Raw genomic sequence first — 15,999 nt, forward strand, 5'->3', positions numbered from 1 at the left:
TTATTATAGTGTCTGTCTTGTTTGGGTTTTTCAAGAACTGCATTCATTGTGTTTTTAGCCCATTGTTCTTATCAAGCAGTTCATTGTTAGTTCTGGAAAATATCCAAATAACAGTTTGTTATAATGCAGTTATGCTATAGGGGGTCACTCTCAGCAGTCACTTTACTGTAAGATCATGGCAAACAAAACAGTCATTGTACATTCATAATATTCTTTGAATATTTCCATATCAAATGGAAATACGAGATGTACTGCAATATTTTTTTTTAAGGTTGTGATTTGATATATTTAGCTGTGTTCACCCATTGTTTCTTGGAGATAAATGTTTATTGAAGAACTGTGTCCCTGACCTGACATTTCTTTCACTCTGCAATACTGAATTTGCAGGTAAAAGGCATGAATATGCAGACCAACAATTTTCATAATTGACTAATAATCATAATTGTCAGTGCTTTATCTAAATGATTAGTCAACTAGTCTGTGTTAATTTAAGTCGTCATTTTTATTTGTATACCGTTCTTCACAATTCACATTGTTTCAAAGCAGCTTTATAGAAAATTATGCTGTAATGTCTGTAATGACTTCATTGTAAGGTCCTCATTGAGCAGTTTCATTGAAAATTATGCTTTAAAAATGATTTGTCTTTAGGCCCCAGAGAGCAAGCCAAAGGCGACTGTGGCAAGGAACCCTAAACTCCACAATATGTTATGAAAAAAAAAAACATTCTGAGAAACCAGGCTCAGCTGGTGAGCCAGTTCCTCTCTGGCTTTACAGCATGGATGTAATGCCGATATCAGTTTGCTATGTGTAGCTTAATACAAATCATGTCTGAAATGAGAAAACTGATTACAATTTTAGTGTCAAAATAAAAGCTTCAGGTGAAAGTGATGTCAAAATAAAAGCTCCACGCCTTGTTCATTCACAAAAAAATGTTTAAGTAAAAAATATATGAAGATAAATAATGCTTTTTATTAAGCTACTATGTATCTTTGTATATAAAAAATAAATGTGCATATCAATGAAAATGATTAGATCTCATTTTGCCTTGTGTTAATTTAGTGAAAAACTGTGAGGAAACATGTTTTTATTATTTTAAATAATAATTGTATTTAATGACTTTAATTAATTGAATCTACTTGGCATCAGTGGCTGTTTTTATTAAATTATGTTTCCTCTGATAAAAAAACAAAACAAAAAAACACCTTTTAGCCATTTCAGAGAAAATACCTAATTATCGAGATATACACTGATCAGCCACAACATTAAAACCACCTGCCTAATATTGTGTATTATGCCACCAAAACAGCACCAACCCGCATCTCAGAATAGCATTCTGAGATTATATTAGAACCACAATTAGAGTGTGGTTATCTGAGTTACCGTAGACTTTGTAAGTTCAAACCAGTCTGGCCTTTCTCGGTTGACCTCTCTCATCAACAAGGCATTTCCATCCACAGAATTGCTGCTCACTGGATGTTTTTTGTTTTTGGTACCATTGAGAGTAAATTTTAGAGACTGTTGTGTGTGAAAATCCCAGGAGATCAGCAGTTACAGAAATACTCAAACCAGCCCATCTGGCACCAACAATCATGCCAAGGTCCAGATCACTGAGATCACATTTTCACCCCAATCTGATGGTTGATGTGAACATTAACTGAAGCTCCTGACCCGTATCTTTATGATTTTATGCACTGCACTGCTGCCACACGATTGGCTGATTAGATAGTCGCATGGATGATTATTGGTGCCAGATGGGTTGGTTTGAGTATTTCTGTAACTGCTGATCTCCTGGGATTTTCACACATAACAATCTGTAGAATTTACTCCGAATGGTGCCAAAAACAAAAAACATACAGTTAGGGGCATTTCTGCGGATGGAAATGCCTTGTTGATGAAAGAGGTTAACAGAGAATGGTCAGACTGGTTCGAACTGACAAAGTCTACAGTAACTCAGATAACCACCCTGTACATTTGTGATGAGAAGAATAGCATCTCAGAATGCTATTCAGAGATGCGGGTTGGCGCTGTTTTGGCAGTAAGAGGGGGACCTACACAATATTAGGCAGGTGGTTTTAATGTTGTGGTTGATCAGTGTTGTGACGAGGAGGAGGGCGGGGCCAGGCCGTGCATGCGCACGACCAGCCCCCAATCGGGCTAATCAGCCGAGGAGAGGGATAAAGCCGAGCCGGATGCAGAAGTTCAGTAGAGAGCCATACGCAGCTTCCGTGTGTGTTTATGTTTGTGTCTTTTTGTTTCATTAAATATTACTTTGACTGTTCAGCTGGTTCCCACCTCCTACTTGCCCATTTTAAACCCTGTTACATTGGTGCCGAATCCCGGGCAGGAGGAGGGATGCGCTGTTGTGGAGTCCTCGCCACTGCTGTCTGCCCAAAGGAGCAGCCATGGCCATCTGCCGGGGGACGGAGGAGTCGCTGCCGACAACCTGGACGCGAAGGAATGGCCGCCATCCGCAAGGAGAGGAGGGGCTCGCTGCCGGCCGCCTGGAGCGGTGGAGCTGCTGCCAGGGGCGGAGGGGCTCGCTTCTGGCCACGAGAACACGGAGCGGCTGTCGTCTGGCAGAAGGTGGAGGAGTGGTCGAGGACCAGGCGACGGCGTGGCTGGGAGCTGGCGAGCAATTTTTTTTTCTCTCTCCTCTCTCTCTCACTGTCGCTCCACCTTTCCCTCTCCTCTTTTCCCTCCCCTTGTCTCCCTCCCAGGTCTCGTGAGAGGCAGGGAAAGGAGGGGGGGATGTACGACATACCGGGGGTTCCCCGGCCTGAGGCAAAGGAGTGTGACAAGGAGGAGGGCGGCCCCCAATCGAGGAGAGGGATAAAGCCAAGCCGGATGTGGCAGTTCGGGAGAGAGTGAGCCACACGCAGCTGCCGTGTGTGTTTATGTTTGTGTCTTTTTGTTTCATTGAATATTACTTTGACAGTTTAGCCAGTTCCCGCCTCCTCCTTGCCCATTTAAACACTGTTACAGGTGTACATCGAATATCGTCAATAGGCTGAAAAATATCGAGATAAATTTTTTTAGCCATATTGCCCAGCCCTACAAGCTATACAATAAAGTAGATAAAAAATAACGAATAAAATGAAATAATGAACAATATACAAAATGTGCCATAAGCAAAAATCTGTAGAAGATGTTAACCATCTCTTGGTTTTACACTGGCAGCACAATGTCTCACATGGTTTCATGACAGTTTTAGCAGCTGCTAAACTAACCAGCTTCCTCTTTTCACACTTCCTCTCTGAGATCAAATGGATAGTTTTTACAGTGTTGGAAGGTTTTTACATGATTTATTTGAGCACTGTTATGTCAAGCCAAATGAACGTTTTCTTTTTTCATTCTAGTCTCATCCACAATCCATTTGTCACCCTTGTGCAGTTTTCTTTCTTTTTTTTAGACAGCACATCCTGTTTATGTCCCAGACTTTTAATACAATGTGGCGCTTCACAGATATCCTAAAAACCACCAGGAAATACCCTTAGACACAAATATCATCTGAAACCACATCTACACTGACATCTACAGCTCAAAGAACTGCTGTTCCTCTATTTAATCCATACATTTTAATCCATACATTTAAGAATTTGTGATTACCATTCTTAAATGTTTAACTATGTTTACATTTTCTGAAGAAAATGTAAATGGTGTTTGCATGTGCAAAACTCGACACCACAATGCAAGCATGTTCTGAGTGGTTGCCAGGGCATTGCTAGGTGGTTGCTAAGGTGTTCTGAGTAGGTTCATTGCATTTTCTAGGATGTTTTGTGTGGTTGCTTACTGGCCCAAGTCAAAAGTGATCACCCTCTGGTCTCTATATTATTCTGGTCTCTAGATATGGCTCAGGTCCCTCCTTCAGTGCAGGTCCTGCCATGGTTTCTGCTGTGTATCATTATGTCATTGAGATTGATAGGGCAGTAAACTTGTTTTAAAGAGAAAGTGTCCTCTGGAATATGTGTCCGAGTCATGACACAGCAGCTCACAGTTTACAAACACTGCTCTCTAGACACTGCTGGGTCCATTGAATTGCATCAGTAGCCTAGTTTCCATCCACTTTTTATTTTGTTATCGACAAAGTGAAAATGCGTAAAAGTTTGGGAAATTTGCCAAATTTTCCATTCATATGGCCTTTTATTGATAAAAATGGTGTGCGTGATGCCGTCATGCCTAAAAAAACACTTTGTCGCATAAGTTTTGACGAGTATTGACGTTGGGTAGCTCAGCGAGTATTGATGTTGACTACCATTCCTGAAGTCACGAGTTCGAATCCAGGGCATGCTGAGTGACTCCAGCCAGGTCTCCTAAGCAACCAAATTGGCCCGGTTGCTAGGGAGCATAGAGTAACATGGGGTAACATCCTCGTGGTCACTATAATGTGTGGTTCTTGCTCTCGGTGGGGCACGTGGAGAGTTGTGCGTGGATACCGCGGAGACGTAGCACATGTGGAGGCCTACGCTATTCTCAGCGAGTATTGACGTTGGGTAGCTTGTAACATGTAGCTGGGTAACATTTGGTAATTTATTTAATTTAATACAGGGAATTTTTCCGGCATTTTTTAAAAAGCTAAACAATAACTTGATAGAATTGTGTTCCAAAAAAGCACACTGATGCTTTTCTCCTAATATTGTGTATTTATTTTTAATTTAAAACATCTTTGTGCACAGAAATGATATGTTTTTTTGTATTATGGCCTAATTCCATGACTGCCGTCTATTATTTTGAATGGTGTGGAAAAGCAGCTTTAATAAATAAATCGTTGGATTAACTGCAAACAGTGGCCATTAATTTGTTCTCCGTGCACTTGTCCATGTGCATGATATGAGATATTTGTGTTGGCACTCCTGGAAGTGTCATGTTTGCAGCATCAGATCTGTGCTATGCCTTTAAGATCAATCCATAATCATGTACAATAAACTGGTATACCTTGTCGTCATGATTAATACAGGCTAATGATTGGGGTAAATTCTATCATGTGACACTATATTTTTGTGTTAATGCCAATTTCCTCGACAAAAAGTGTTTCCAAACCAGTTTTTCACGACATTTGAAGTATCGACATAGAGTTTATGCGCTAGAGTTAAACGGAAAAATATTATGTTGACACTTGTGAAATTTTAGCGATAATTTGCATCAGCTTTATTTTGATGCGCTAAAATTTATTCGCAAAAAATCCTTGGATGGAAATGTAGTTATTGTTGGTGTTGAGTTGTCGTCGAGCTGACCTGACCCATTTCCACAGAACTCCAGCATGAAAAAGTGGGAGCCGCCCAGTGTACGAGCTCCAAGTGTGTCATGACTCTTCTCTGCTGTAGTTTGATTATCTGCGTCTGCAAAAGCAGTTAACTCTTTCTACACATGTAAAGCTTTTCCACCGTGCTGCAGTTTTTGGTAATTGCCACTTTCCATGAATAGAGTACTAAATGGTGCCTCATGACTGTTGTAAAGCAACAGAGGCACAAATCTCATGTTCTTTAGAGAAAGAATGATTACATATGACAACATAAAATTAACCCAGATGCTAGGGGTGCGTCTAAATCAGTTCCCTATTTCAGTAGTCAGGGCACTTATCAGTGAGTTGGCCATTTTAAGGGCTGGCTCATTCGCAAAATTGTTCCAGTGCACTGAAATGTTCACTCCCTAAAAAAATCCCACAATGCACCCAAATCTAGTATCCATACTGTAAAAATAGCTGTGTAATTTTTACCTCAAGGATCAATTTCTATACTTTGATAAATATATATATATATATATATATATATATATATATATATATATATATATATATATATATATATATATATATATACTTATGTTGGTGTAACCTAAAGTACTCAGATTGGTTTAGTTCAATGGTTTAGATTATTCTGAATAATCTTTTTGACATGAATAAAACCAGATTAGATTTAATTTAGATATAGTACATGAAGCACATTTTTTAATTACCTGACAAAACATTTTTAGTGTACCGATACCAGTGAAATTTCACTGTACCATTTCAACAATTTGGATACCACACCACATACTTAATATTGTGTTAATTAAGCATTGTTTCCAGTGCTCAAGCAATGGACAATTTATAAAATTAAAATCGTGACATGTCCTAGTGTGATTTATTAAAGCTAAAGGCTGCAATCTTAGTGTGGATAAACTGCATACTTTGAATGTATGTATAAATCCTACCGCTCAAACACTGGAAACTCCACAGACATTGAGAATCATTCACATTGTATAAGATGACAGAGCAGAGCGCTAATCCACTGTAAAGCGCATATTGCATGTAGACTATATATTTAAATAATGAAAAAAACATAATTTGCGCTTTAATCTCAACTCAACTTTATTCATAAAGCATTTAAAACAGCAGAGTGGACCAAAGTGCTTCAAAGTAATACAATTTAAAACATAACATAATTTAAAAATTAACACACACAAATGCCAGTAATCTAAAATACAAACACTCCAAAAATGTGTCCCACATTTCATTTGTCAGACTCAAAGGCCAGTGTGTCTTCATACTTAATACCATAGAATGATCACACTGGGCCATTTCGCAAACTGTTTATCCGGAAAAGTGAACCTTCCTGCAAAAAAACACTCGTCATAATAAAAGCATGATTTAAACTGTATAGTAAAATGTAATATTCACTGTAATAATAATAATAATAATAATAATAAGTAATATATCACAAGCAAGACTGCTGTTGAATAAAAGTTTAGCAAAAAAATGCAATGACATGTTGAAAAGTTATATTTTCATTTGTTAAAATTTTTAAGAATGAATTGATTAGACACCATTTTGATGATGAAATTAAATTAAACTTTAAAACATGGAGTTCTGGAAAATAGTATATTATAATATACTATTATAAATAGTAATTATTAAACTATAATTATTAAATTATTAAAAATAACTAAACTGGTGTGTTCAATAGCACATTATAATATTAGCATATTTTTGCTGTGGTGTCGAAATTGGTATTGAGAACTGTGAAATTTCACTGGTATCAGTACCGGCTACTGAAATTTTGTTACCGTGACAACACTACTTGTTTGTTTGTTATCTTTACAATGCTTCATCATTTATCAGTCCTAAAGTGGAAAACCTTGTCATAATTATTTGCTAATTTGAGTAAATTTTACTGGTAAATAAAATAAGTAAATTTTGCTCAACTTTTCAAAGCTGGTGTTTCCCAGCATGCACTAGGCTTGAATAATTTATGAGCTTGCATGGTTTCACTGTTTCCAAGTTAATTTTCACAGTTTGTATGTTGATTTTGTTGTTGTGTTTGGTAACTACTTGTTTTTTGAGGTTTGAAGTTCATTTTCTACTCAAAATTACCCCTTCAAAATTATCAGTTGATTGTTACCGTTATTGTGTTTTGTACACCAAGTGTTCAGGTCTGCTTGCACAACTCTGTACCTTGTTTCCGTTGCCATTAAAGCAAAGTAAAATAACTATAAATCTATAGAGCAAAGTGATGGTGTCTAATACATCACATCTATTAATCTTATCTATGGAAAGATTCCATATGTCAATTAGTACATGATTAAGTGTTTATAAAGAAAGTTTAATATGTGAAGTGTTCCAATAAAATATTCATTTATGTTTTACTAAGTATACTTAAGTACCATGTACTGTATATCTTTACATGATTTGTAAGTAAAAGTTACTGTATTTACTAAAATGTTTGTTAAATATACTCACTTTAATTAATATTATCTCATGAAGTAGATTTTACATAATTTTATACAATTAAAAGTTACTTAGAATATGTGTTTGCAAAAACTTATAAACCTTACTAGTCTGTTCAGTGGAACAAATAAAAACATAGAACATTGATTTAGACAAATTAAGAAAACAGTGCTTTAAGTTTTAACGGCAGTATCAAGTTTTCAAGTAAGCATTCAGGAATTGAAAAAGGTAATGAAATGTAACAGAAAACTCCTTACATTACTTATAGATCTAATAGAGTAGTAATGCATTTACGTACACTGTAATCCTAATCCACAGATCCAATGTTTTGATCCGCTTTTTAGACCTGCTGTTTACGTTCACTTTAGACATAACTGACTGTGTTTAAAACCTTGCCAAAACAGTTATTTTGTCTGAATTTTGAAGTGTATTTGATTGTTCAGGCATGTATAAGTTCATGGCTTATTAATGGACGTTATTGTAAAGTGTTTTTTTCTCTCATATTGTGTTAAGGGACATCTGAATGTCAATTCTTAATTTGATTCATCAAATCTTTACTCTAAACAGTGTGATTATCAATGCTGCATGTTTTAAGAAACTCAAATTTAATGTGATAAAGTCCCCATCGTTCATGACCAGAGTAAGAAACAATGTACTTGATACAACACAAACTTGATACAGCACAATATTAAATACAAGTCATGAACATTCATTTCAGATATTATGTAATCATGTACTTTAGCAGGGCGACATTATCATCTGTGTTATTTCTGACACTTGTCCTTGTGTTTGACAGGGTCGGCATGTGAAAACAGGACAGCTGGCAGCTATCAAGGTCATGGATGTGACTGAGGTATGAGGGTCTTACTTCTCCCCTACAAGAGAGAGAACGTTAAGTATTCACATTATATACACTGGTGGGATATTTTTGTGTCACAGCAATGAGTATCAATGACATCTAAACACTTTTACTGTAGCGCACGAGTTTTCGGGCGATACATTTTAAAGTTTGCATTACATAATCAACTACAAGCTTGTTCGAGCATGATCAAATTATGTGGAAAAGCCAAAATGGAGCTGTAATAAGATTATTTTGTTACAAAAAAACAAATAGTTTTGCATTCTTTCACAAACAGTTTTGCACTCCCTCGCAACAGTTTTGCTTTCTCCATCCTTTACGAAAATTACTAAATACTACAGTAACCATAACTGTGATATTTGTAGTAAAACCGTATAACACAGGAAAACCAAAACTATAAAAAACAAAACAATTTTACTACAGTTTAACTATAGTGACACCATGGTTTATTTGTGGTATAAATACCATAATTTTTAAAAACTATTGTTTCCACCTAAGAAATTAATAAATAAAACATTCCCTTACAAAAATCACCAAAAAATTATTTCACTATCATGTAGTAAAATTGAAGTAACTACATTTTGGTTTTCATGATAGTATTATTACTGTGGGTTTACCACAAATTACAGGGTTAAATATGGTTAGTGTAGTAACAAAAACATGGTACATTTTTTTTATTACTATTGTTTCTAATTAACATTTTTTATTGATTCATACAGATAACAAAGAAAAGCAAAATGTGTACAAACAGAATCAACATTTAACCCCCACAATTACCCCTCCCCAATCCCCAACCCCAACCTCAACAAAAATCCCTGTGGTCACATGTAATTATACACAAAAAAATTATATATATATATATATATATATATATATATGGGTTTGGGGCAAAATTAAATTTGAGTGCCCAATATGTCACACATAAAACTCTGAACCTTCATCCAATATTCGTGGATCTTAACACACCACCAAAAAACATGGGTTGTGTCTCCATCTTCTGATTGGCATTGCTAGCAGATGGGTGTGTCATTAAGACCAAGCCCATACAATCTAGAGGGGGTCCAATAGATGTAAAATCTTGAATTGCATAAGGCGCACCCTTGCATCTCTAGATGCAGACTTGACATTTTTTAGAATCCTAGCCCACACTCCCTCCTCCAATACCAAGTTTAAATCTTTCTCCCATAATCTCTTGATAGAAGTTAAAGCTCCATCCCCCAGGGAGCAATACACTGATGCCTCATGACCTTTTCCAAAAGCAGTAATCACCACGCCCAGTGTATCTGCCACTTTAGGGGGGTGTACGCTACTCCCAGAAATAGTACAGAGCAGGTGGCGCAGCTGTAAATACCTAAAGAACTGAGATCTGGGAATCCCAAAATGTTGAGCCAAATTTTCAAAGGATCTCAACACTCCACTCTCATATAGGTCACTGAATGTATTAACCTTCCTCACAATCCACCCTGACCAGCAGAAAGGGGACTTATTAATACATAATTTTGGGTTCAGCCATATGCTCGAGGCAACATTTAAATAAATGTCAGAATTAAACCCTCTGGACACTTTTGTCCATACGGAGTGCAAATGCGACATAATGAGGTGTAACTTAACTTCTCCGATTAGTTTGATAGAAAGGCTTTTCAGTGGCGAAATAGGGGCAAGAACTTCCTGTTCAATACAAAACCAGGGAGGGGCTGTCTCAGGTGGAAGCGACCAATGAGCCAAATGTCTGAGACTGAATGCATAATAATAAAACAAAATCTTGGGTAGACTTAGCCCACCTTTGTCAATCGGTCTGTGCAACTTACTGAAATGTAATCTGGGATGTTTACTATTACAAATGAAGGACTTTGCTATGCTATCAAATTGCTTGAAATAAGAGAGGGGGACATCTATAGGGAGAGACTGTAGCAGGTAGTTGAATTTTGGAATTCAATTAATTTTAATAACATTAACCTTCCCAATCATAGATAAATGTAATGAAGCCCACCTGCCCACATTGCTCGAAAACTTTTTTTATTAAAGGGTCAAAATTGACTAACTAAATCACACAAATTTACTGGGAATAAAATACACAAATACTTAATGCCCTGTTTGGGCCACTGGAAGGTGCCTGGCTGAAAAGCCGTTACCGGGCAGTATTCTGTCAGAGCCAAATCTTCGGATTTATACCGATTAACTCTGTATCTCGAGAATTTAGAAAAGGAATTAATTATTCTGTGGAGGCAAGGCATAGATCTAGTAGGGTTGGAGACGAATAATAAAATATCATCTGCATAAAACAAAAGCTTATGTGCCATACCTCCTGCCACCACCCCTGGCAAATCATCATCCTTTCTTATCGTGGCTGCTAATGGTTCCAGGGCAAGTCAGAACAATAATGGGGAAAGAGGGCAACCCTGCCGGGTGCCCATATCCAGAGTAAAATAATCTGAAATTAATCCATTCGTTTGTACTGCCGCTACCGGATGTCTATAAAGTAACTTAATCCAACCAATAAAAGTATTCCCGAACCCGTACATTTCCAGAATCTTAAAAAGATAATCCCATTCTACCATATGCCTTTTCAGAATCAAGTGAGATGGCAGCGACCAGAGTCTGATCATTCGCCACTGACCACATGATATTAATGAAATGCCTAATGTTATCAGAAGAGCTACGGCCCTGAATAAACCCCACCTGATCTATATGTGTAAGAGATGTCATAACTTAATTGGTTAGCCAAAGTTTTGGACAATATTTTAATGTCTAGCTGGATAATCGCTTGGATCTTTGTCCTTTTTAAGAATCAGACTGATCTGGGCTTGTGTCATGGTTGGCGGACGTTTTCCATTCTTTAATGATTCTGTATAAACTTCTAGCAAAATTGGAACCAATTCTGTAGCATAAGATCTAAAAAACTCAGCGTCAAAGCCATCTGGCCCCGGAGCCTTGCCTGTAGTCAAGGCCTTAATTACCTCGCCAAGATCCTCCAAGGTTATCTCAGAATCAAGAGAATTTCTTTGCTCAGCTGTCAGTTTAGGAAGATCTAATGGTTCCACAAAGTTTCTAATATCCTCATCTGTAGACGAAGATGTGGAACTATAAAGATCAAGGTAGAATTTTTTAAAAGCATTATTAATATCAATGGTTGAGGTAAATATTTCCCCACCTGCAGATTTCACTGAGGGAATGATAGAAAAAGACTCTCTCTGTTTTATATATAGAGCCAGAAGTTCCCTATCTGTCACTCACTCGACGTTGTGTCGATGTAGTGACACTAGGGGTCCCTCTTGGGAGCCCCAAACACCTCTGCTTTTTGAAAAAAGGCCAATGGGAATTGGTGAGTGGAATTTGCATGCCACTCCCCCGGACATACGGGTATAAAAGGAGCTGGTATGCAACCATGCATTACGTATGCATACGTAAGCACAAAGAATGTGCAGATTCATCCACAAAACTGTCCCGAAGGAGTGTTACTCCACAAAACAAACTCCAGCCGCTAGGCAGATCCAGCACAAAAAACAACAAAAAAGGTGCTTAGTTTCCTTGAACATTCAAGTGAAAGTTCAGTGAGTCGGTCCACTCGGCTGTAACATGAGTACCACAAAATAACTTACTCCACTGACTTTATGAAGGATATCGCTTGCTGGGAACATGTGAATGTTTTATGGCCATCCTTAGCATCTCAATTTGTACGGGAACATCAGTGCAAAAGCGACCTTCCGTTGATGTAAAAGTTTCTTGCATTCCTTGAATCGATCACGAATTCTCTCGAATTTGCAAAGTCTGGGAACAAGAAAATGCTGTGGTTCTTCCGAAAAAGCCTTCCTTTACTCCTCGCCTCACGTAACACAAGATCTTTATCGGATGATCTCAGAAATTTGGCCAGAATTGATCAGGGCCTGTCTCCCTCAGCAGATCGCCGAGCCAGAACCCTGTGAGCTCGCTCAATTTCCAGCTTATGGCCTGTTATGTCGAGCAGACTCGGGAAGAGCTCGTCTTGGAATTTCACCATATCTCTGCCTTCTTCATGCTCAGGAATTCCAACAATCTGTACGTTATTCCTTTGGCTCCTATTTTCGAGATCTTCCAGTTTTTCCAAAATGCTTTCCAGGTCTATTTTGGTCGCGAGCGGATTAGCGGATAATTCCCTTTCCGATGACTCCAGATAATCGATCCATTTGTCGACATCCCCCACTCTTGTAACCACTTCAGAGAAATTCGTCTCCATGCAAGTGATCGATCAGCGTATTACAGCAAGATCTTCCAAGTCAGCAACGACCTTCGTCAGCATTGCCGACATGTTCAACATTTCTCGCCGAATTTCCCTCATTTCTCTGACCAAATAAGCTCCTGGTCTCGGGGCGTTCTCAGGGGTATCAGCTTGAGCACGTAAGTGTCTTTTAATGTCTCCAGAGCCTGAGGTTTTTGAATTCTTTGACATATTGTCCTCCTAGAACTGTTATGGAACAGAGTGCATCGAATCTCACCAGTTTATGTCATTAATAGTGTTGTCACACCAGTATCAGCTTGAGCACATAAGTGTCTTTTAATGTCTCTAGAGCCTGAGGTTTTTGAATTCTTTGACATATTGTCCTCCTAGAACAGTTATGGAACAGAGTGTATCAAATCTCACCAGTTTATGTCATTAATAGTGTTAAAACTAGCAAAGTGCGCAGAGCTCGCCGTTCACACGTCCGAACCTCGCATGGCGTCACGTAACTCTCTTTATTACTATTGTTTTACTACAAATACTAGTTATACTATGTTTACTGTAGTAAAACCATGGTTAATTTTCATAAGAGATGGATAAAGCTAATGTGAGTGAACACAAAATAATTGTCAGGGAATGCAACAATTTTTAATGTGAGAACACAAAAATTTTGCAAGGGAACGCAAATCTATTTAAGAAAATTAATTCCCTCCCTGTCCTCTAAGGGGCTCCGTATTCTTTAGGTGGATTCCGTACATGAAATTTAACTTTTTAGTGATTGTCAGCCCGTTGTTAATTGCATCTGAGGCACTGAATGTTTCAGTCAAAGACAGCTGTCTCTCCCCAGCACACACATGCTGTTTCCTGGTTCCCTTTCCTTCCTACGTGCCGCAGGTGATAATGGAGTGATGTAGTGCTCATTTGAACCTCAGACTACAGATTTCCTCTGCTCTGACCAGCACTTCCATACACACATTTCCTGTATTTCCTCTTACAATTGTGAAAGCCACCCATTGCAAGTGGACATGTAGTAAACTTTGCAAACAAAAATAACATATTTAATATATGTAAATATATGTAATTTGTCAAGTAAGTTTAGTCAGATTAAATAACAATTTTGACTCGAATAAAACCAATTAATTTAGACGTTACCACATGAAGCACATATTTTAAGTTACCTGACATTTTTTACATTATACTCATCTTTCAGTATGAGATCAGGAATTCATTTGAGATCATTTGCAATTAATTTGATTAATTAATCTGCATATCATTTAATTAATTTGATTACATTTTTTTATTTTATAGCCTTACTTGATAGCCATAGTTGTGTACAACTTTACATGGCTACTGATGTTTTTTATCTCATTTAAAGAAGCTGTTTTCTATATTCTGTCATAACAGCCTTTATACAAGCTACACAATGATCATTCTAAGACTTTATAGATATTACAGTTTAATTTTCTGTTAATGCATGATTTTCTGTAAAGCTGCTTTGAAACAATGTGTTGTGAAAAGCGCTATACAAATAAAAATTACTTAACTTGACAAGCTAAAAATACCAGTAACAATTGAGAGACAAAAATAACAACAGATTGGTTTAAGCGTCATGTTGTTGAACTTTTTCCTTTTAAGATCTCTATTCTTTCTATGAAATTCACAGTGCAGTTAATTTACGCTCATGGTGAAATGCATTTGTCTTTCACAGGAGGAGGAAGATGAAATCAAACTGGAGATAAACATGTTGAAAACTCATTCTCATCACAGGAACATCGCCACATATTACGGTGCTTTTGTAAAGAAAAGTCCTGCAGGTCAGGACGACCAGCTTTGGGTGAGTAACCACTGAAACCAAGTAAACATCAGACTTCCTTTAGGAGGTCTTAACTACAACTTTCTAGGGTCTCACACATAATACTGTGCAGGGACTAACAGAAAAAAATTAATTATGCATTTGCTCTACAGCACTTTATTGAAATTCCTCAACAATTCTGGTCTAGGTTTGTTCTAAACATCTAGCACTATGTATTAAACTTCTGCAATTGGGGGCCTGGGTATCTCAGCGAGTACTGACACTGACTATCACCCCTAGAGTCGCGAGTTCAAATCCAGGGTGTGCTGAGTGACTCCAGCCAGGTCTCCTAAGCAACCAAATTGGCCCGGTTGCTAGGGAGGGTACACATGGGGTAACCTCTTCGTGGTCACGATTAGTAGTTCTCGCTCTCAATGGGGCGTGAGGTAAGTTGTGCGTGGATCGCGGAGAGTAGCATTAGCCTCCAGATGCTGGGAGTCTCCACGGTGTCATGCACAACGAGTCACGTGATAAGATGCGCAGATTTACGGTCTCAGAAGCGGAGACTTGTCTGAGACTTGTCCTCCGCCACCCGGATTGAGGTGAGTAACCACGCTGCCACGAGGACCTACTAAGTAGTGGGAATTGGGCATTCCAAATTGGGAGAAAAGGGGATAAAAAAGAAAAAAACGTCTGCAGTTAATTCGGCTCGAACTGTTTCATACATAGACTTCATTCCAACTTTATTTGTAGTTAATTTCAGCCTCAGGTGTGCTATATATTTTGTAAATGTGATACTTCTTTTAGATATAAAATTTAAGATTAAAGTTTTAAAACTCCCACTGACATACTGATAGAATGTTCAGCAATCAAAATGTAACTGACAGTGTACGCTGTAACAAAATGTTTTGTCAGGTAACCTAAAAAATGTGCTGCGTGCAACATTTATATTAACTGGCTTTATTTACGTCAAAAATGTTTTATAGCCTATACAGTAGATTTTTATTTATTTTTGTCTACAAAAATAATTTCAAGCTGTGGCAGGGCAGAGGGCGGGGCCGGGCCGTGATGCTGCACACCCAGCCCCTAATCAGGCTGATCAAGCCCGAGAGGGATAAAGGTTCAAGAGAGAGAGAATTACGGGCAGCTGCCCTGCATGTGTTTATGTTCATGTCTTCTTGTTTAAGTTAACCATTAAATATTATTTACATTGTTAAGCCGGTTCTTGCCTCCTCCTTTCCCTTCTAACTTGTTACACTGGTGCCGAATCCCGGGAGGAGGAGGGATGCACCGTAGTAGAGTCCTCGCCACTACTGTTCACCGAAATCGGAGCAGCCACGGGTATCCGCCAGGGGACGGAGGAGCCCGGCCGCCTGAAAGCGGAGGAATGTCCTCCGACTGCGAGGGGAGGAGGGGCTCCTAGCCGACCGCCTGGAGTGGTCAGGGCCGCT

The 15,999-nt window shown here is 38.2% G+C and overlaps 1 protein-coding gene across 6 annotated transcripts in view; it reads left to right on the forward strand.

The window, feature by feature from the left end:
- Nucleotides 1-15,999, forward strand: part of LOC127418138 (misshapen-like kinase 1) — a 144,623-nt gene that overhangs the window by 13,690 nt on the left and 114,934 nt on the right. For 2 of the 6 annotated variants that reach the window (XM_051658535.1, XM_051658541.1), the window contains exons 3-4: nucleotides 8,499-8,555; nucleotides 14,465-14,590. In XM_051658535.1, coding sequence (XP_051514495.1) covers nucleotides 8,499-8,555; nucleotides 14,465-14,590 — 183 coding nt within the window. Of the gene's footprint in view, nucleotides 1-2,281; nucleotides 2,887-8,498; nucleotides 8,594-14,464; nucleotides 14,591-15,999 lie in introns of those variants that run through there. The other 4 variants (XM_051658538.1, XM_051658540.1, XM_051658539.1 and 1 more) reach the window with 4 other exon arrangements.

Source organism: Myxocyprinus asiaticus, chromosome 27, assembly GCF_019703515.2.
Source record: "Myxocyprinus asiaticus isolate MX2 ecotype Aquarium Trade chromosome 27, UBuf_Myxa_2, whole genome shotgun sequence".
NCBI lineage: Eukaryota > Metazoa > Chordata > Actinopteri > Cypriniformes > Catostomidae > Myxocyprinus > Myxocyprinus asiaticus.